Source organism: Aedes albopictus, chromosome 1, assembly GCF_035046485.1.
Source record: "Aedes albopictus strain Foshan chromosome 1, AalbF5, whole genome shotgun sequence".
NCBI classification, from domain to species: Eukaryota; Metazoa; Arthropoda; class Insecta; order Diptera; family Culicidae; genus Aedes; species Aedes albopictus.
Window position 1 is genome coordinate 268,858,124 of NC_085136.1, and position 23,305 is coordinate 268,881,428.

The 23,305-nt window shown below is 41.2% G+C and overlaps 1 protein-coding gene across 1 annotated transcript in view; it reads right to left on the reverse strand.

Moving 5' to 3' along the window:
• The window catches only part of LOC109429337 (tyramine receptor 1), a 297,991-nt gene that overhangs the window by 114,091 nt on the left and 160,595 nt on the right, over positions 1–23,305 (reverse strand). Inside the window, exon 3 of the mRNA XM_062846744.1 lies at positions 17,660–18,564. Coding sequence (XP_062702728.1) covers positions 17,660–18,458 — 799 coding nt within the window. The 5' untranslated portion in view covers positions 18,459–18,564. The remainder of the gene's footprint in view (positions 1–17,659; positions 18,565–23,305) is intronic.

Consider the following 23,305-nt stretch of genomic DNA (forward strand, 5'->3'; position numbering starts at 1 on the left):
CCCATAGATATTGATAAACTAGTTCCAGGGCCACTGACACCAGCTCCAACATTGTCACCCATTTTGGAGCCATCTGTAAAGAAACTAACTGAACCTGAACGAATATTAGGCCCCCCTGATTCCCATTCAACACGATTCGGAAAAGTCACATCGAATAGTCGCTCAAAGTTATACTGCCTCTCCATCCAGTCCTCATGTGTAACTAGAGTATTGATTTTAAAACTTTTCAAAATACTAAGATGACCCCTAAGATCTCCAGCAAACAAATTTTGTGTTCTTTTCAATCTTAGTGCGTTTTTCTCAGCTTCAAACTGTACAAACAAATGTAGCGGTGGTTAGGTTAGGTGACTGTGGGAAAAATATTCAATAAACACGTCAGCACTGAAATGTCAAATGCATCGATCGAAGCGTCCCGTACAATCGAAATGCTGCGGAATACAAAAACAAGGTACGAGTATATTGTTATAGACTAATAATAATAAATAAATGCCTCATTTTTACGTTGATTACGTCTCTTGGCACTCTATGTTGAGCAACATAATTCTATTCTATTTTATGTAATGTGATTTGTTTAAAATATTGGTTCTTCAATAACTTGGTTGTCTAAACAGTTTTAGCCATGATTTATCCCATTATCCGAACAAAGTTCCGAGCCAAACTATGACGGGTTGAAGCCGTTTATTTGACAAGTGAAAGGCATATTGTTCAGGAACATATACTTATCGATACATCAGCTTAATAAGGTGCAGACAAATGTTTTGTAAAACTCTTTTGTAAAGGAATCAATGCTTGTCGAATAAATTTCTTGTTAAACTTTTAAAAAGTGTTTTAATTTATCATTGTTTATACCGAATTTATCATTGTTTATAGGAAAGTCGAACATTGACTACTCTTTCAATTGAAAAATCATTTAAACAGTAATGTGTAGAGCATAATTTTAGTTCAGCTATCATAACCATTATCAAGCAACTATTCAGCAAGCTTTCTTGTTTGTGACTTGCACTTGTTAGTTGGGTAGCTGTGTAGTGTCGGTAGCGGTACGTTCAACTGGTTAAGAATAGCATTACGGACCACCAGTTCCAGTGGTAGGAGTCCACTAATCAGGTGACCCCTAATTCCACGTTTTATGCGGCTTTACGCTTACCGTGCCTAATAATGAATGGTTAGGGGGGTCTTATAAAAACCTAATCACAAACGGAACCTGTGGAGTACCAGGGCATTCTCCACAGTATTTGCCCTTACTTTGCTAACCGGAGCAATAGCGCAGTAGACCTTGTGTTCCTTCGAGCAATCAGCTGCCCTTCTTCAATCTCATACTTGAGGCTGAATAAGGGCGGGATTATGAAGATGTTATTAATTAGTTTAAATAGTTTAAGATACGCTATTGAAACAACTCAATAATAGCGGTTTCCCTACTTATAGTTTTGCCGACGACTACCTAACATTGTTAGTCGGTATGTGCATCAGCTCTCTTTTCGACCTGATGCAAAACGCTCTTCAGGTAGTTGAGGGTTGGGGTCGCCAATATGGCCTTTCGGTAAATCTAAGTAAACATCTATTGTTCTTTTCACGAAAAAGCGAAACCGTAATGGTGTTCGACCTTTACGTCTCTTAGATTCTGAAATCAATGTGACTGAACAGGTAAAGTACGTTGAAGTCATTCTTGATTCTAAGCTTTCCTGGACACCTAGTGTTGAGTTCAGAATCAAGAAAGCTTGTATGGCTTCGGGCAATGCCGGCGAACCTTTGGTACAACTTGGGGTCTAAAACCCAAATATATCAAATGGATTTACACAACTATTGGCAAAAGGGTGAAGTGAGAACGGTCCAATCAAAATTAGGCCATCTCCAAAGGATGTGCTTAATGGCGATGTCTGGAGCGTTCTCTTCAACTCCTACGGCAGCGCTCGAAGTGCTCTTTGACGTTGCCCCACTACACATTCATCTCAAACAAGAAGCACTTTGGTGCACTTACCTGTTACGGCTACTCGGTTTAATAGAGGAAACTCCTGTGAACCACCGTTCAACACACACCTCGTTGTTTCCACTTTCGGTGAATTGGGACAAAATTGTCCTTGTTCCAAGTGATCTTACAATTGCTTGTAATTTCCTATATAGGATATTTTCCACGAAATTCCCTTCCCGGGAAGAGTGGACATCTGGTTATCTGGAGAGAAGTATTTCAGACGGCATCGTATGTTACACTGATGGCTCCCTTCTCGAAGGTCGAGCAGGTGCTGGTGTTTATTCTCGTGAGCTAAGGCTGCATCATTCTTATTCACTTGGTAGACACTGCACCGTTTTTCAGGCCGAAATCTTTGCTCTTATGTGCGGAGTGCAATCAGCACTTCAGCAGCACGTAATGGGCAAAGTAATATACTTCTGTTCAGATAGCCAGGCTGCTATTAAAGCACTTGCTTTGGCCAACTCCAGGTCGAAGATAGTGATCGCTTGTCGAACTCAAATCGAGGAACTGAATTCAGCAAACGCTGTTCACCTTGTATGGGTACCTGGCCATTCTTCCGTCGCTGGAAATGAATTGGCTGATGAGTTAGCTCGCACTGGAGCATCACATGACTTCATTGGCCCTGAGCCAGCTATTCCGGTATCCAAGTGTTGGGTGAAGCTTCAGATTGACAACTGGGCTGCCACTCAGCACAAACAATACTGGAATAGTTTGGAGTCATGTCGTCAAACAAAATTGTATTGTACTGAGCCATCTCTAGGGGTGGCAAAGTATCTAACAAATCTGTCAAAGCAGAATTGCAGCATGCTGATCAAAGCATTGACTGGCCACTGCCGACTCAGTTATCACATGGCGAATATTCAGCAAGCTGATTCACTTGCCTGTGATAGCTGTGAATGCGATTATGGAACTTCGTATCATTTAATATGTAACTGTCCAGTTTTTGCGCAATTGCGTTTCCGAGTACTCGGGAAACACTTAAGTGAAACTGACTTCAGAAACCTGAATCTTCTGACGTTCTGTTGTTCTTGACCCGCTGTGGTTAAGAGCTATAGGCTCTCTTTACGCTTTATGCGTTATCACAGTGCCCTTCTCAGGGCGCTGTTTGAACCCATTGTGGTACGTTTATGCGTTATTATAGTGTCCTTTTCAGGACGCTATGTGAACCCATTGTGGTACGCTTTTGCGAGTATGACGATCCTATTCCCTTACCTGTCTTTTCCCATGTCCTATCCTTTTTCCTTCCCTTCTCCGTCAGGTAAATGATGAATAGGCTCGTGTTCATGGCGATGGCACAAATTTCCCAAATGGATGAGAACGTGCCTCTAGAGCCGACCTACTGATACCTGATACCTGGTCCTCTACACAGAAGCTGATCTGTAGCAGTATTGCTTGATTTCTGTCAAATCGAAAAGTTTCTCCGCTGAAGCCATTACCGACTCCCAGGCTGGAACAACAAGGGTGCGTCTTGAGCGTACGTTGGTCGAAGTTCATCCGGGAAAAGCACGTAATTCCTGTTTTAAAGATGGTGTTGTGGACGGATTCCAGAACAGTCTTGGTCTGGATCATGTTAGACGTTAGGAACTACTGGCAGTTCGTGTTCTTTAGAGTAAGCAATATTCTGGAGCACAGCATGACAAGGGATTGGAGATGCTGTCGAAGTCCAATCTAGATGATGAATGGGCTAACAACTTATACTTGGTCCCAAAAGTAAGTAGTTCCATGATCCCAAGTTTTTACGTCTTCCATAGACTGGATGGCCTCATACCAAAGAGCTGGTGACCGCTACTTCAGAGGAGGTACGTGTATCAATCATACTGCATCATTGTTCGAACAAGCTCGTGAGCGACTCATCATTTTTCCTCCTGAGAACGGCTACTACGAGAGTCAGCCTGCACTCTCCGATTTGTACACAACTCGCAGACGAAATACGCAGAACAACGTCAGCAAGCTGTACTTTGAGCAGCAGAGATTACGATTTTCAAGATAGTGCAGCGCGAGTCCTATCCAGATGACATCGCTGTACTCTCTAACAAGACGCCGAACGAAACTGGCCAGGAGGGCATCGGGAAACAGTGCTCCATCTACCGGCTTATGTAGATTCTAGACGAGTATAGATTGTTGCGTGAGTATAGCCAGCTGTGCATCTGGCTCACCATGAACGAGCCTTCACCTAAACAGGGGTGGACTACTTCGGGCCGCTGGCTGGTGGTGAAACTGGGAAGATGCACCGTTAAACGATGGATATCGCTGTTCACGTGCCTAACGGTGCGCGCCAGCCATCTAGGAGTTGCCTATATGCTATTAACTGAGTAGCGCATTTCTTGTGTCCCTTGATTTGTTCGTCACGAGCGGGAATCACACGCCGAATTCTTCAGAGACAACAACGGCACAAATTTTCATGGAGCTGAACTGCAGCATCAGACAAGCTAGAGACTGTCCGCAACGTTCATCATCACCGACGCGAAATGGAACTTCATTCCGCTGGGAGCACGTCATATGGGCGGAGCATGGGAACGCTAGGTACATTTGGTTATGGTCGCAATCGCTGACGCGTACTCAGAAGGAAAGCTTCTGGGTGCAAACACTGGTCGAGGAGGCGGAAAATAGTTCAGGCCTTCAAGGCCTCTGACGTATGTTCCAATCAAAATCGTGGAGGCAAAGACGCTTACGTTCAATAAGGTTTAGTTATTGAGCTCGTCCGGGGTGAGGAGTAGCATCAATGTACTGATCCGCCGAAAAGTTCTGGGAAGATCCTGGAAGCTGATTCATCGCTAGCTGGACGTTTTGTGGAAGCGGTGGTTGACAAAAGATCTGCCAGTGATCCGTCAGAAACCGAAATGGTTTGATAAAACTCGGCCGCTTATAGTAGGGGATCTGGTAATGGTCGTGGAGCCAACGGAACGAAACGGATGGGAATGAGGACGAATCATACGTGCGATTCCCTCCCAACAACGAAGACAGACATCACTTCAATGAAGTTTGGGAACCAGACTTTTCTGAGGCAGGTGCCATGATTGGCGCTGCTTGACCATCAGGAGGAGTCCCGAAGACTCCGGACCATACCCGAGAGGGAGTAACGGCGCAGGAATCGGCAAGCTGGCAACCCTGTTATGCCACAAGCAAGGAGACTAGCGTCGCGTTTACAAAGCGTCGTCGAGACAGACAGCTATGATGACAACCGAGGCTAACGTCTAATATCTGTGACGCCATCCGTCATTCAGTGTCAAAGTTGGATCATAGTGAGAAACTTGATGAAAAGACAATTATACTATTGAATTGCTCAAAAATTGTGAATAAGTTGGATTTGCTCAGTGAAAATTGAATATTCAATTAAGTAGGGGCTTCTGAAGACTGTTTATTGTAAAGTTATGATTAGCAGATGGTTTATAGCTGGAGTCGTAACACCTTCTTCATTCCTAAGTAATATGAAAGTTCTACCAGAAGCTAAGTTCATCCCGCAACCGCTACACACCACGAACCGAAATCTGCTGGGATAAATATTTAAGACTCCTGACGGATGGACGTGAGTTGAATGAAAAATGGAAAAAGCACTTCGATGATCACCTGAATGGTGTAGAGAATGTAGGCACGGGAGGCCAAAGCAACGGAGGAGACGACTACGTCAGTGCAGTAGAGGACGAAAAAGATCCAACGCCCACGCTGGAGGAAATGAAGGATGCTATCACCAGCTGAAAACCAACAAAGCAGCTGGTATGGATGGTATCGCAGCTGATCTTGTAACTTGGCTCTCGACTCCGCAGAATTTTTACCAGTTCTGCGGCTAAGTTGGTTAACATACCCTCTCTAGCAAATTGGGGAGACGTGGGTTCAAATCCCACCAGAACCACGTGGATTTTTTTTTGCAATTTTCCATCTCAATTTATCAATTTTTCGACACATTTGTGCGTAATTACGTTAATCTAACATGACATTTTCGGTTCGTTATCCGAACAACATCAACATTCGAATCTTTTTTATGGTTTTGAAAACTTGACCAAATATCAGAAAATCGCTTCTGCAATTTTAGTCCATTTTTTGCCACCCTAACATGCAAAAAAAAATCTATGGGTGTTTTCTCTCTCTCTCTGGGATTTCATCAGAAATCTGTTCGGGGATTTCTTTAGTAGCTCTTCTATTCCTGTTTTAGAAAGTTCTCCAGGGTAGACATTTATCTGAATTCTTCTACGGAAACTTCTTCAGGGATTTCTTCAGAAAATCCTTCGAAGATTTTTTCAGAAATTGCTCTGAAGTTCTTCAAAAAATCTTCAAAAGGATTGCTTTAATAACTACTTCAAAAATACAATTAAAAATACCTGAGATAACGCAACAAATTTATGCAGAACTTTCCAGAGACTGATTTCGATAATTCTTTAAAGAATGCTTCAGAATTTTTCACACTGTTTATTCTCAATATCGTCCAAATATTCTAAAATTTTGACAAAATTTCTTAAAGAACTCTTCCTCGCTTTTTTTCCTTAAAATATCTCCTTAGGATGCATTTGTAAAACGTTTTCAGAGATTCATTTCGAAGAAGATTCCTGCATGGATGGTTTAAGAAATTTTTACTTGAGTTGTCCAGAAATTTCTCTGGGGATTCTTTCAGAAATTCCACCAAAAATATCTCTAGACAATTTTTTAGTAATTCCTTTTGAACATTTTTCAGAAATTCTTCCTTTTATTTTTCCAGAAAATCTCTCCAGGTATGTCTTCGACAATGTATACAAGAAAATTCCTCCCCTATGAAATTCTTTCATGAATAAAAAAAGTCTTTTTTTCGGAAATATTCTAAAGGAATTGATTTATAAATTTCAGAAAGAGCTTTTTTTAGATAATCCTGCTTAGATTGTTTTAAGAACTTTCTCCAGGGACTCTTTTGGATATTCAACAAGGAAATTCCTCTGGATTCCAAGGATTTTTCCTAACATTGACCCAAGAATGATAACGAAAAACTCGCCTAGGATTCATTTGGAAGTATTCTTAGGAAATCTTCCAGTGACTACATAAAATCCACAAATGATTCCTTTGGAAATGTCTCAAAGAGTTTTTCAACAAAATCTTGCAAGGATTGCTTCAGCCATTTTTTCATTGATTTCTTCAAAAATGCATCCAAGGAACCCTTTAAAAATTCTTCCAGAGAGGATTCCATTTTGAAAGCTACCATAGGTTTTTTCAGCAATTCTTCCAATGAAACTGGAACACTTGCTTCAGAAACTCATTCAGGGAGGCTTCTAGTAAGTTTCCAGGAATTAGCCTTAATCATCCTAATTCCATTCCATGTTGGTACTCCATAAGAAAAACTTCCATGAATTCCTTATAAATGTCGATCACATAGAAAGTTTACCGGAACCCATCTGAAAATGCTTTCAGAAATTCTTTTAGAAATTCCTTCAGAAATTACCTAAAGATATTTTTTAGGAAATCTTCCATGAGTTGCTTCACATTTTTTTTTCCGAAATTATTCAAAAATTCCTCCAAGAATTTTGTTTAGAAATTCGTTTATATACAGGGTGTTAGGTTCGTGAGTACAAACGTTTGAAAGGGTGATAGAGGATCAAAAATGGTGATAAAAAATTATTCTACGCATATGGTCAAATCTCATCCGTTACGTAGTTATTGAACTTCCCATGTTTTCGACTCTAATTGCCTTAACTGGCTATAATTTAAAAATGGTAAAACTTATCGCAGTTTTTTAACCCTTATTCGAAAGATTATTGAATTTTCTATCAAATGGCATTTTTGAATCGATTGGTTTAGTTAGTGTTCTAGAGCAAATAGAACAAAAGTAGTGTGTTTTAATTTGATTTTGCCAATTATCTTTGAAAAATGCGTAATAAATTAAAATTTCTTCTTCGGCAAAGTTGTGGTTCCTGTTTCATTCTACAATTCTTTCTTTTACATCAAACTTCTATCTCTTATCGTTTTCTTGCAATTTCGATTTAAACATCGCATTTCAGGTCATAAATTTGCAACTGTGAAGGAAAGCACTTTTTTGCGCACTGTGCCGCACATTTAAATCGAAGTTTGGTGTCAAAGAACGAATTGTAGAATGGATCAGGGGCCACAATTTTGTTTAAGAAAGAATTTTAATTTATTACGCATTATTCAAAGATAATTGACAAAAACACATTACTTTTGAGTTATTTGCTCTAGAAAACTTAGTTATTAAACTTAACCAATCGATTCAAAGATGCCATTTGATAGAAAATTCAATAATCTTTCGAATAAGGGCAAAAAAACTGCGATAAGTCTGACCATTCCCAAATTATAGCCAGTTAAGGCAATTAGAGTCAAAAACATGGGAAGTTCAATAACAACGTAATGGTTTTGATTTGACCATATGCGTAGAACAATTTTTTTCACCATTTATGGTCCTCTATCACCCTTTAAAAAGTTTGCACTCACGAACCTAACACCCTGTATATCTATAGAATTTCCACTACAGATTTCACCACAGGTTTTCTCAAAGATTTCCTGATAAAACCTTCCATATTTTTCCTCAGTTCTTCCAGAGATTCCTAAAGGGATTTCTTCATGGATTCTTTCTCAAAATCTTGTAGTTATTTCAATAGAAAGAGCTATAAGTGCTTTAGAAATACCTCTAAAGATTCCTCTGCAATCTAGAAAATTTCACAAAAGAAATTCGGAATGTCTGCAGAGTTTTCTAAAGAAATTACTTAATAGGTCAGTATTGATTCTTTTCTAATTATGCCTCTAGAAAACAATCCATAAACATCATTAGAAATTTCCACGTAGGTTCTTTCTCAAATCCCTCCGGTGATTTTCTTTCACGTATTTCTTTAGATCTTTAGATCTCCAGCAAAAATCTAGAACAATCAGAAATTAAGAATTTCTGAATACTTTTTTTTAAATCTTAGTTAAATTAGTTTTTTTTATGAAATAGGTATAATTTTCAATTCATTTCCTCATTTGATGTTAACTTGCTTCTGCAGCCGGCTGATGAATCACCACATCAAAAATATCAACGGTATGTTGTTGGATGGAGCTTATATCAGCCTATGAGAGTTGCCTGACATAATAGCAATTAGGAAAGTTCGACCAAATCAATTCGTTACATAAAAATCTAATTCATCTCAACTCTGTAGACGTGGTTTCACACGTGACACGAGATGGCAAAGTCTCTCTACTGAAAATGATGTGATTGGAAATTTTCTCCCACTTGCAATCTTCACCGGTTAAGCACCAAGTCTGTATTGGCACCAGCTGTGCAATCTGGCACTTTGTTGAAACCCATCACAATGAAGAACAGTAGCTCACAGGCACCACCTAGATAACCTTTCATCAACCAGGTGATGATTCAGGTGAAGAAATGTATTACGATAGAAGATAGTCATCGGTGCGCTACTTCACACGAATCACACGGTATTGAGCATGAAGAGTAACTGAACCGATGCAATGGAGAGATTTTGATAAACGATGATCGAAAAGACTAAACCATCTGCGTTCATTGTTGTCTAGGTGAATATCAACAGATTTTGCCAAGAACATAATTTGGCGCACGTTTGAGAAGATATTTTTTGCATTACAAATTGAAAAACAGTGATGAACACAGCCATGCATACATTCATCCGTTTCGTCCTACAACGTCATTTTTGAAACCCGTTTTCATCTGCAAAGTGCCTTCATGATAATTGAAAAACTATCAAACTTTGCCTCTTCTGCGAGCAGTATGACTAACAAAGCTAAGATTGGAAGCTTTTAAGAAAATTGAAAATAGCCGGAGGTGAAAAATTATTCCACTTGGTTATGATCTCTTTGAAAGACGGTGTCGACGACCCACCTATATTCGTTGAAATGAAAAACCGGCGGCGGTGTTAGGAAAACCGAGGGATGCAGCCGGGAAGTGTTTTCCAATCGCTTCCTTTTTTAAGATGATGGAGAGCTCGAAGCCGAATCAGTTTCCGGCTATAAATGAGATGCTCAACTTTATTGATTATGAGAGGTACAGAGAGATACGATTGGATAAGGATTTGCGAATATACTCACGATTGCCAAAAAAAAGCTTAAATGCAAAAACTTGTTCTGCATACATTTTTTGTGAAGCATTATTTTTGTAAGAAAAGTTCAACGATAAATATAAACCAGGTATGGTGGCGCAGCTCTCGCTCTCGTAAAGCGTAAAACAAATAGCTGTTTTTTTAGGAGGGTAACAGCTTGGATAGGTGATCCAGGAGCAGTCCGGTAACTTATGCAATAAACTTTCCGACTACCCCCGCTTGGAAAGTGAATTTGAAAATGGGAATTGTTTGTTAGGTATGCGATGTACACACTTCAGTAAGCCGGTCGGTTACCAGATAGAAAGTTTATCAATTAGAAACGGGTGCGAATGGTTTACTAACGGATAAAGCCGTGTGTTGTAAACAGCTGGCACGAAAAGATTTGTTTCCAGCTGGAATTTTGAACTTATTCGTAGGGTATCGAGCCACTTGGGCGGTGGCTTCTAAATTTGTCTGTTTTCCACCATAACTCAGTCAATTTTGAATCAATTGACTTGAAATTTTGTACACGGGTAGATACTATACCTATCTCACCGCAGGAATTCTCTGAGGAATCTCTAGAAGAATTTCTACTTACTTATTAGTAGGCCAACTGGTGTTTTGACGGGAATCTGCCAATGGAATTGTACAGAAGTAATCAAGAATATCGACGGAAATCCTCCAAGAATATCATACGTAAATTGCCATAAAAATCTTCCAAAAGATATGTAAATACCGAAATTTCCAGAAAGACAGTTTCTATACTCACATACTGCATATACTTTATACGGAAGGATCCTTGGAATTCTTGTAGGTATTCTTGTGAAAGCCTTGGAACAATTACTGGAGGAAACCCTCGAAGTATCCCAGTAAGAATACCAGGAGAAGCTCTTCAATATTTTTTTTTGGGAGGTATTTCAGGAGAACTCTCAAATAGTGCAGTTTTAGGAAATCCTGGACAATATCGCTGGAATGTATTCAAAAATGAATGTCTGGAGGAATTTATGTAGGAATTCCAAGATAAATTCGTGATGCATTTCCTACAGAAATTCCGGGGAGAAACGCTGGGAGAATTCTAAAAGAGTCTTTACTAGTTGAATTTCTGAAGGATTCCATGCAGAAATGTCCAAAAACGCTTCTATTATGTTAGAACTCACAGTGACTACATCTCAACCAAAACCTGCGCTGCCGATGCCGTGACTCATATTTGAAGTATATAAAAGAATCCCTGGAAAACTTATTGTAAGACTTCCTGATGAAATATGTGAATAAACTGCTGGAGTGATTCCTGAAGGAATTTTAGGAATCTTCTTGGAGAAATTCCAAGAGAAATTTTCGGAGGAATCCTTACACAAAATTCGGATGGAGAACTCTGATAAAAATCCTGAAGAAATCCTAGAATAAGTCCAAAAACAATCGTTGGAGGAAACCCTTGTGGCATTCCCGGGGGTATTTGTGAAGGAGTCTTTTGACACAATTTTTAGAAGAATCCTTAACCCTCGAGCAGTCGCGTCTTTGGCTACCAGCAACAACGCCACGCTCACGCTGTGTACCAAATGCGTGCATTTTTCATAGGGCTTTCTAAAGGAACACCTTTAAAACTCATAGAGGAATCTCTGGAGAAGTTCCTGAAAAAATCAATGGTTTATGGTAAAAAAAAATAATATCAGGAAATATTTCTGAAAGAAACACAGGGGCATTTCTGAAGGAATTTCAGAGGGTATTCTTGGATGGATTCCTGATAAAATCCGTGAATGAGTTCCTAGAAGATTTTTTGGAGATAAAAACTGCGTTCCTCTAAAATTATCTTAAAGAATTCCAATACTAATCGCTGGAAGAGTTCCTCAAAGGCAGACAATTAAACGTTCCATAATAAATACAAAATTTCCCATAAATAATTCGAAAAGTCCCAGTGAAGAAACAGGGGTGTAAGCAGTAATAAATTACAAAAGTTCCATAAACAAATAAAGAAATGCATAAATAAATCAAAAGTTTCCATAAATTATTGATTTTCGAGCAATTAAAAAAGTCAAAAATGCAATGAATAAATCAACTGTTGCAATAAAAAAAGCCATTTTTCCCACCAAATAACTTCGAATTTTTCATAAATAAATCCGATTTTTCCATAATAAATTAGAAAATTCACAATAAAAAAATATCGAAAAAGCAATAAAAAAGTCAAAAAATGCAATAAAAAATGACTAAATTACCCATGAAAAACAAATGCAGGAAAGTATGAGGCAGTGAAAAGCTGAATTGCATTTATATGACTGTAACGACTGAAAAGCCTGCCTAACTATGATTGCAATTTACCGAGCAATCGCTTGCTGTCCGAACTCGCTATCGCTCGTCGGACCTAAAAGAGGGATAATATCTATGTTTGCATTATACCGGGCAAATTCTTGGATCTGTGGTTTGCCTAGAACCGAAACGATGCAGTTGCCCTCTGCCGCCTCAGTTCCTCAATCCTCTATGCGGCTTCGCCGCATGGTCTATGTATTTTTTTTTGGCTCAAAATGCATTTACGTTTATCGCTCGTTTTTTGACATTTATTGATAATTTATTTTTTCATTTATTGCACTTTTTAAATTATTTATTGCTTTTTCGATATATTTTTATTTTGAATTTTCTAATTTATTATGGAAAAATCGGATTTATTTATGGAAAATTCGAAGTTATTTGGTGGAAAAAAATGGCTTTTTTTATTGCAACAGTTGATTTATTCATTGCATTTTTGACTTTTTTAATTGCTCAAAAATCAATTACTCATGGAAACATTTGATTTATTTATGCATTTTTTAATTTGTTTATGGAACTTTTGTAATTTATGACTGCTTACACCCCTGTTTCTTCACTGGCACTTTTGGAATTATTTATGAAGAATGATCACTTTCTTATGAGTCGTTTATATTTTAGCCGTTCCTCAAAATCTTCAGGTAATGCTGAAGAATTTATTTTTTTTTTTTTAAATAGACAATCACACCGTCTTTGACCTTGCGGCCTCTACAGACTGTACATTACAAACATTTGACAACGGACAACACATATAACACATATTGGGTGCATCCTAGGAATAGATGATAGAAAGATTTCTGAATTTTCTAAAGGAACTTCTGATTATTTTTCTTTTTTTAACCCTTCAGCACGCGCGCTGTTGTAAAAAGTACAACATCATCAAAAATCCTCGCTCGTCGTATACAGCGAGAGCGCAGTCCTGGAAGGTTAAGAGATCCCAAGAGGAATTTCTAGAAAAAAGCACCAACATATAAGAAGGAAATCGTGGAGGAGTTCCTGGAGAAAATGTTGAAGGACTACTTGTACAATTTCCTGGAGAAATCCCTGGAGAAAATCTTGGATAATTTCCTAGAGCAATCCCTGGAAGAATTCCTGGGAGGAATCCCTAGAGAAATTTCTGGATAAATTCCTGGAGAAAACTTTGGAGGCATTTCTGAAAGAATTCCGGGAGGAATCCTTGGAGGAATCTCTGCAAAAATCCTTGGAGGCATCCCAGGAGGAATTCACGGGAGAATTTCTGGAGGAATCCCTGAGAAATTTCCGAAAGCATATTTGAAGGAGTTCTTGAGAATCCCTAAAGAAATTTTAGGAAGATTTGAAACAAACGGTTCGCTAAAATCAATTAAAATATCCTACTGCTGTTCTTGCGATATATCGCTTTCCATATAAATCCGCTAGCTCGAGAATCTCACGGCAAACCGGGGAAGGTAACGATGATTAGACACTTACCTGATCGTCGTAAGCCTCACAAATGCTGTCTGTGTGATTTCACCAAAAGTAATTTATTAAAAAGAGAAAATTTTGAGTGCACACATTACATTGAAAAATAGGATCATTCGGGGTGGGTTTTAGGTTTCAATTTGTTCTTAATCATACAAAAAAAAAGAAATCGTTGGCTAGCATCACACGTTGCGGCCGTTGGATGGATGGGCGCCTTCGACGACGATGGCTGGGCCCAGACTGACGATCCGCTTGTTCGTGGGAGAGTAATCCACGAGATGAAAGATGGGGAACTCACGTACCTGGTCGTGCGATACGCCGATCGCAAGGATAGATGTGCTAGAGGAGAGCCACCGAAGTCTTCAGGCCTTGTCGGTGTGGTAGGGGTAGGCCGGACAGCGACGATTCACCGAACCTTGGGCCACGTGGTCGATACTTCGTGGATGAGCGGTGGGTCCTTCAAAGTTTACGTCCGATGCTTCGTTCACGAAGCCTTCTCATCCGCAGATGATTCTCACTGGCTTCACGGGACTGTATGTTGACGAACAGTCGATATTCGAGTCACCACCAGATTTTCTCACTTGTGCGGCCGAGTGGATTTAACACAGAGGGAAAGTTGTTCACGGTTCGGGCCGGTGCGAGTACTTATCACCTCTAACTTTTCCGGACCCTTCCGGTGAAAAATACGGCACTAAATCTTAAAAGACACCACTCGGTCAAACTTTTCACCTCCACCGTGGACAAGTAGCAAATTGGCGCACTACTTCACGATCACGCACAGTATAATACCCGATGTAACTTTTGGTCAAATCACTCGAATATATCCGCGAGCCGAACTTACTGGTGGGTTTTCCAAAATGGAATAGAGGCCGATTCCCTAGCGGGAAATCGCTTTTATATCCACGGCTCTCCCACTAACATCTGTCCAGACCACTCTCCCAGTATTTCTCCGTATGCATATCCGTCCAAAACGCACACTTCGCAGACGCCAAGTTTTCCATGGGTACACGTTACGTAACTCCACATATCGTCGGGCAGCTCGAAAGATTCGTTTTGACGGTTATTTCTAATTTACCTAGCTAGATTGGTTACTTTTGTAAGGATGATCGTGGCGCGTCTTTGATTAGTATGTCTATCTAATTACAGAAATTAAAAGACATTTATGTGGGCTATCCATCATCCTCTTTTTACAATTTTCAAAACATTTAATTTCTGTGAAGTTTTAGTATGATTTACAAAATATTTTTGAATTCATTCAATCGAAGAAAGGTTCACCCTGTTTTTTTTTTATTATGATTGTTTTTTTGTAGTATAGTGTATAAAGCGATCATCCTTCTTCCTTGATGTCTCATCTCACCAAAGTCAAGCATGAGAAAAGATTTTATGCAACAAATGATTTTGCGAACGTACCCCAATGCTCGACCGCGCCATCGTACGCTTATTATGAGATGAGTCATCGAGGGATTAGCAATTAGCTTATTTTATGAAATATCATGTTTGAAAGGGAAAAGAAAAATATTTATATAATTCAATCATTTGATTAATTCATGTTTTGGGCTTATGACGATTAAGGTGTAACCCACTGGTTACAGATTTCCAAAAGAAATTCTGGGATGAATCACTCGGGAAATTTCTGAATAAATCTTACGATGAATTCCTAGAAAAATTTCTAGAGGAATCCTTGGAGGAATTTCTGGGGGGATTCATGGAAGAATTCTTGAAAAACTCACTGAAGCAAGGAGAAATTTCTAGAAACCCCTAAAGAAATTCCTGGAAGATTCCCTAGAGAAATTCCAAGAGGAATCCCTGGGGAAATTTCTGAATTAGGCTTTCGTTAAATTACTGGAGAAATTTCTGGAGGGATCCCTGGCGGAATTCCTCAATAAATTCTCGGAGATATTCATAAGAATTTCTAGAGGAATTCCTGTAAAATTTCTTGGAAAATTTACTGGATAAATTCCTGAAGAAATCCTCTGAGGCATTTTTGAATGAATTCCTGGAGGAATACTCGGAGGAATTTCTGAATGAATCCCTGAAGCAGTTCTTGGAGGAATCATTGGGAGAATGTTCTGGGGAATTCCTGGAGGTATTTCTCGAGAAATTCTTGGAAATCCTTAACGGAATTCGTGGAAGATTCCGTGAAGAAATTTCAAGCGGAATCCCTGGGAAAATTACTAAATAAATCTAAGGATGAACTAATAGAGAAATTTCTAGAAGAATCCTTTGAGGAAGTTCTGGAGGGATTCCTGAAAAAGTTCTTGATAAAATCCCTGAAGGAATCCCTGAAGCAAGGAGAAATTCTTGGACTTCCGCAGAGAAATTCCTGGAGAAATCCCTGAAGAAATCGCTGGATTCCTAGGGAAACTCTTGGAGGAACTTCTGGAGAAATACGTATGTAAAAATTTCTAAAGGAATGTCCGGATGAAATTCCGGAGGAATCCCTGATGAAATTCCTGGAGGAATCTCTGGAGGAAATCTTGGAGATCCAGATCCCTGAAAGAATTCTTGCGGGGGGTTTCTGGACGAAATCCTGGGAAAATTTGTGAAAGAATCCCTGGAGAATTTCTTGCAGAAATTCCTAGAGAAAATGCTGTAGAAATTTCTGGAGGAATTTCTTCAGAAATTGGTGTAGACATTTCTGGAAGAGTTCCTGGAAGAATTCCTTGATCAATTCCTGGAGAGATTTCTGAAGGAATTCCTAGGGTAATTCCTCGATAAATTATCGGAAAAATTCTTGGGGGAGTCACTGAATTCCTAGAGAATTTCCTGGTGGAATACCTGGGGGCAAGGCTAGAGAAATCCCTGGAGGAATCCATATAGAAATCCCTGGAGTAATTCTTGGAGGAACTTCTAGAGGAATGTCTGGAGGTATTCCTGGAGGAATCCTTAGCGCAACCTCTATCTAAAGGATTCCCTAGAGGAACTCCTGAAGGAATTCCTAGAAGAATGCTTGGAGACATGCCTGTAGGAATCCCTGGAGGATTCTGTATAGGAATTCCTGAAGAAATCGCTGCAGAAATTCTTGGTAGAATCTCTAGAGTAATTCTTGGAGAAATCCCGGTGGAATTTCTGGATAATTCCTGGAGGAATTCCAAGAGAAATACCTAGAGAAATCCCTGGAGGAATTTATTGAAGATTCACTTGAGAAATCCCAAGAGGAGTCCCTGGAAAAATCTTTGGGGAACCCCTGTAGATATTTCTGGAGGAATGCCTGTAGGAATTTCTGGAGGACTCTCTAGAAGAACTTCTGGAGGAATCTTTGTTAGAATTCCCGGAGGATGATGATGAACCTGGGCTTGTTAGTGGAATGCCTATAAGTAAAAATAAAACCGAGTTTCGTATGTTCCTTTTAACAAGTATTTAACCCAATTTTATTTTTAGACTTCCTGAAGAATTTGGAAGAATTCTAGAAATCGCGGAGGAATTTTAAGAGTTATTCTTGGAGAAATCATAGAAAGAATACAAAGCGAATCCCAAGAGAAGTTTCTGAAGAATTTACAGAAGAAAGAACTGAAGAAATCACTGAAGGAATTCTTGGAGAAATCCTGAAGAAATTCCAAGAAGAATTCACGAAGGAACTCCTGTTGGCATCCCTATAGCAGAAATCCCTGGAGGAATTCCTGAAGAATCCCAGAAGCAATCCCAAGGGAAATTCCTAAGCGAATCCCGAAACAGTTCTAAAACACGGCGTGGAAAATTATTAATAGCGGCGCGCCGAGTCAACTTAACTGGCGGCGGCGGCGTAGAAAAATACTCTGTTCTCCTTGAATATACAGTTCAGAAATTAATATTCATTCTTATTCATTTGTATGTATATTACCATTATGAAACCTATCAGAGGGCCACATTCCAGAACATTCCAAAATTCGTTCGCGGGCCGCACAAAATCTTCTTAAGGGCGGCAGGTGGCCCGTTATTTAGTAATCACTAACATATTAATGCCGACATTAATAACACTTACCCAATAGATGGACCGCAACAGCCGGGGGCATCACGAAGATCCCGACCAACCAATCGGCTACGGCCAGGCTCATCACGAAGCAGTTTGTCACGGTCCGCAGCCGCCGGGTGGTAATCACCGATAAGATCACTAGCGTGTTGCCGATCACAGTCACTACGATCAGTAAGCAAAATAATATCACAACGACACAGTCCTGCCAGTTGGCAATCAGCAGCTGCGTGGCCGCCCCGTCCCCGATACCGATCCCGACCGTTCCGCCACCAACGCCACCACCGATCGCGTCCATCGTTTTCGAAACTTCCAATTTCGGACCGAACCCATCGTCACTCGCGATCCCACCTCCGCCGCCGGTTGCACTACCGAACGCACTCGTTGCCAGTTCCGCCAGGTTGCGACCGTCGCAGTTGAACCTTCCATCGGTGGACGAGTGGTTCCGCGATTGGTGTTGGTGATCGTCAAACGCCACCGCCACGGCCGTTGTTGTTGTTGTGGTTGCACTCAGTCCAATAGAGCTATTGCCGCCACTGGTGCTAAAGTTGAGCGATAACAATGCACTGAAATTGACACTGCTGGGCACCGCGCCTCCCCCCGATCCCCCCACACTGACAAGGTCCGTCAGAAATTTCGACAGCTTCGTTGTGATGGTGGGAAGCAATAGCAGTGGTTGATGGTGAGATGCTGCCGCTGCCGCTGTACTGAATTCGGCTGGTTGTTGTTGTTGTGAGTAGTCACCGTCGTCTCCGGCGGCGCTGAGTTGAAGCAATAGAGTGGCACATCGGTCATCGAGGCGATTCTCCATCTTAGTAGTGGTGGTGGTAGTGGTCACTCAGCGGCATTGCTTCGGTGGACGACGGATGATGCATTTTTCGTTCGGGTTGTTCTAGTACTGCATGCACGCGCGTATACTGAAATAAAGATGGAAAGAGAAAAGAATGCTGAATATATGACGCATTATTGTAGCAACAGTAGACTAATTAAGGAGAGTTGTTTCTATTGATTACATGTAGTATAGTCAACCTTTGATAACCCATTTTAGGTGATTAATCATATTGGTATGATAAGATTATAATGTACGAGAACCGAAAACCGCTTGCAAGCCGCTTTGTTCGATTTGACGTTATTGCCTTGCGACCAGACAAACGTGTGGGTGTTTGTGGGATGCAGACATTCAATATATTTTCCACACATTTCTAATAGAAGTATTAGCAGAAGCTCCATACATTTAGCCACTCTACAAATAAATAAATTGCACCGTTGCGTTGGGGGATTTTCCTTATCGTTTGGTTTGACTGTTTGCTATCTGGGCAAATAAATTACCGTAATCGGAATCGATAAATTAGGGAGGAGCAATAGCAATTGAAGGCATCATAAATTAACATATGGTGGGTTCATTAGTACTATCATGAACGCACAGGGAACATTAGAGATGACCAACAATAAGTTTATGCAGTTTATGGGCCGTGCCTGAGATACACGGAAACAGTTATGAAATCCCATTGAAACTAAAAATCCCATTTGAAGAGTCCATTTCTGAGGCCATTGGGCTGCAGATTGGCGAATCGACAACCTCGAAGGACAACCTGGAAGGAGCGTCAAACACACTCAGCTCTGGTCCCCACAAGTTCCTACCTCATACTTCCATTGGTCAATCGTTGACAAAGACCACCAGTTAAGAGTTGCGTGGGTGGTGCGGCTGGGTACTGTCTGACTTCAGTAAGATTGAGGAAGTGGGGCAGCTGAGACAGGAGTCTCAGGGACATGACGAACTCCTATCCTGAGAATCAGCTATGTAATTACCGGCTTAGAATATGTAGCAAACTTGCTCCCGCATCACACCTTCCAAAGCGATGTGGAAGAGTAGGCATGAGAGTCCGTCACCTTTTCGCAGTCCCCAGCGAGATTCAAATGAACTTGATAGCTCACCCGAAACCCTTACGCAGTTTTGCACACTGCCCATCGTTGCTTTAATCAGTCTAGTCAGCTTCCCAGGAAAGCCGTTTTCGTCCATGATTCTCCATAGCTCTGCGCGGTCGATACTGTCGTATGCCGCTTTGAAGTCGATGAACAGGTGATGCGTTGGGACCTGGTATTCACGGCATTTCTGGAGGATTTGTCGTACGGTAAAGATCTGGTCCGTTGTCGACTGGCCGTCGATGAAGCCGGCTTGATAACTTCCCACGAACTCATTTGTTTTAGGTGACAGATGACGGAAGATGATCTGGAATAGCACTTTGTAGGCAGCATTCAAAATAGTGATCGCCCTGAAGTTCTCACATTCCAAATGGTTGCCTTTCTTGTGAATGGGTCAGATTACCCCTTCCTTCCACTCCTCCGATAGCTGTTCGGTTTCCCAGATCCTGACTATCAGCCGATGCAGACAAGTGGCCAACTTTTCTGGGCCCATCTTGATGAGTTCAGCTGCGATACCCGAGCAGAAGGGCATACCTTACAAATACTATGCGAAGAGCAACATGTGCTCTAATACCTAAAATTGTTATTGCTCCGTTATTCTACAAAATGTTATGAGAACATCATAATAACATTTGGAGGTATTTGAGCAGAGTTTGGTATTGTGTGGTATTTGTTGGTTTAGCAGTGAAAATAACCGAATAACAGGATTTGCTATTGCATCATGAAGTCATCGATCAAATGAAACATTTAATAACAAGAAATGTTATTAGTTTGCTATTCAATAACTTTACGATAACAAATACAGCACTTGAAATTTTAGGTATGCAATCATTATTGAAATAACAAGACTTGTTATTTTCTTGGTGTTATTTATACAAAATTTTGGTATTCGTTTTTGTTATTTTGCCTCTTATTACCACCTAATGAAGGGCATATCAAGGTATGGTAGTATTTAAGATGAATACCTTGACATGTTATTCTCTTGTTATTTTCTTCTGCTCGGGTACCATCTTTACCAGCTGCTTTGTTGGTTTTGAGCTGGTGAATGGCATCCTTAACTTCCCTCAGCGTGGGAGTTGGTTCATGTCCGTCCTCCGCTGCACTGACGTCGTCGTTTCCTCCGTCGCCGTGGGCACCCGTGCCTACGTTCTCCACGCCGTTCAGGTGCTGATCGAAGTGCTGCTTCCACCTTTCGATCACCTCACGTCCGTCCATCAAGAGGCCTCCGTCTTTATCCCTGCATGTTTCGGCTCGCGGCACGAAGCCGTTGCGGGATGCGTTAAGCTTCTGATAGAACTTCCGTGTTTCTTGGGAACGGCACAGCAGTTCCGTTTCTTCACACTCCGCTTCTTCCAGGCGGCGCTTTTTCTCCCGAAAGAGGCGGGTCTGCTGTTTCCGTTTCTGTTTGTAACGTTCCACGTTCTGTCGGGTCCCTTGCTGCAGCATTACCGCCCTCGCTGCGTTCTTCTCCGCTAAAACCGTTTTGCACTCTTCGTCGAACCATTCGTTCCGTCGATTTCGTTCCACGTATGCTATGGTGCTCTCGACTGCGTCGTTGATGGCTGCTTTCACTGTACTCCAGCAGTCCTCTAGAGGGGCCTCATCGAGCTCGCCCTCGTCTGGCAACGCGGCCTCGAGATTCTGCGCGTATGCTGAGGTGCATTCGGTTGTTTCAGTCGCTCTAGGTTGTGCAGTCGCCGATCGCCGGTACCGTGTATTGTTGATGACGGAGAGTTTTGGGCGCAGTTTGACCATCACCAGATAGTGGTCGGAGTCAATGTTGGTGCCACGATAGGTCCTGACGTCGATAATGTCGGAGAAGTGCCGCCCATCAATCAGAACGTGGTCAATTTGAGATACCGTCTGCTGTGGTGATCTCTAGGTGTCACGATGAGGGAGGCTGTGTAGGAAAAAGGTGCTACGTATGGGCATGTTTTTGGAGGCGGCGAAATCAATGAGTCGTAGGCCGTTTTCGTTCGTCTGCTGGTGGACGCTGAACTTTCCAATTGTCGGTCTGAATTCCTCCTCCTGGCCTACCTTAGCGTTTAAATCTCCTATGATGGTTTTGACGTCGTGGCTTGGGAAGCAGTCCTTGTCATCATCAGCGCTTCCGGAGTGTGGGCGTGCACGTTTATTATGCTGAAGTTGAAAAATCGGCCCTTGATCTTTAACCTGCACATTATTTCATCGATCGGCCACCAACCGATCACGTGCGTTTGCATATCACCTTTCACGATGAAAGCTGTTCCTAGCTCGCGTGTGTTTCTGCAGGTCTGGTGAATGGTATGATTAGCTCTGAATGCTACGATGCCGAACCCGCGGTCCTTCAGTATATCAGTGAGTATGCGGGTGCTCCCAATGAAGTTCCACGTACCGCGTGAGATCGGTAGTTCCACGTACCAAGTTACCAATAGCAAGTCCTTTTTGTTCAATGGGTCGTTGCCGTTGGTCTCGGTTCGTATTATTATGTTGTTGATTTTTCGTTACAATGGTTTTTCACGGCTGGCTCGTAAGCCCTAACACTAACCCCTTACTCTCCGGAGGATCATAGCGCACAGTTGAGCTTTGAGTCGTTCCCAGGCACTCGGACGTTGATCAGCCGCCCCTAACATGGGGATCAGACACTGTTGTGGCCGCTCCTCCTGGAGATCAGACGCTCAGGCAAGCCCCCCCCCCTTCCATGTCAGCCTACGACCAAAGTTCCCACCGGGGTTGGTTACTAAATCTTCCTCAAGGTTTCTCGTAGTTTCCAGCCGGTACCACGCAGAGTAAGATATAGGAGTTGCTGGGCAGAGGCTAGTGGATCACAATAGGATCGGGATTGCGCAACATATCCATCCTTTACCGTGCAAAGACAACCGAGATCGAAAATCTCAGAATCTCCACGATTGCACACTTGAAATAGAATGCCGAGATCGGCTGTGCGGATCTCCGCTAAAGTTCATTGGCTGAAATCTCGGCTAAACGCTTGACGTTTAATGTTTGATTATAGCGGCACCCATGGGTGCTGCTATGAATAAACTTGACTTTTTGCTGCACGCGGAGGTCGGTCCACTCAATAATGAGCAAGATCTACTCAAATTTGTATTTATCCCATGGCACTCCTAAAGTGAGCAAGTGGGGCCTTACTCATTTTTGAGCAAATGCTTGAAAGCCAAAGCAGCATGAGTAAGCTTCACACATTGAAGCGTTTCGTCACCATTCCGGAAGAATGAGTAACTGTTACACATAAATGCGAATGCTTCGCTTGCTTCGGAAATGTGTGATAGTTGCTCATTTTAAAAAAAATTGATTATTTTTCTAAACTTTTGAATAAAAAAAAAACAGTAATTTCATTTCATTAAAAGTTTAATACTATAAATAAAATTAATATATATTACTTAATATAAATTCAGTTGTCGCATGTATCGATGACCATTGCATACGAGTTCCAGCGAGGTAGTTTTTCACCTAAATCAAATAAAAACTTAATTTAATAACTTATTTCAATTTATTTTTAATTGATTAATTACTTTCTGGGATCATCCTTGGGATCATTAGGGACTGTTCATAAACCACGTAGACCAAATTTTGGCCATCTCAGACCTCCTCCTCCCCTGAGGGTCTGAGATGGCCAAATTTTGGTATACGTGGTTTATGAACAGCCCCTTACGAAGAAAAAAGTTTTCATTTATTTTTTTTGTTGATAAAAATTGACAAACGCTCGCTTTTTGGAGCGTTTGTCAACACAAGGCA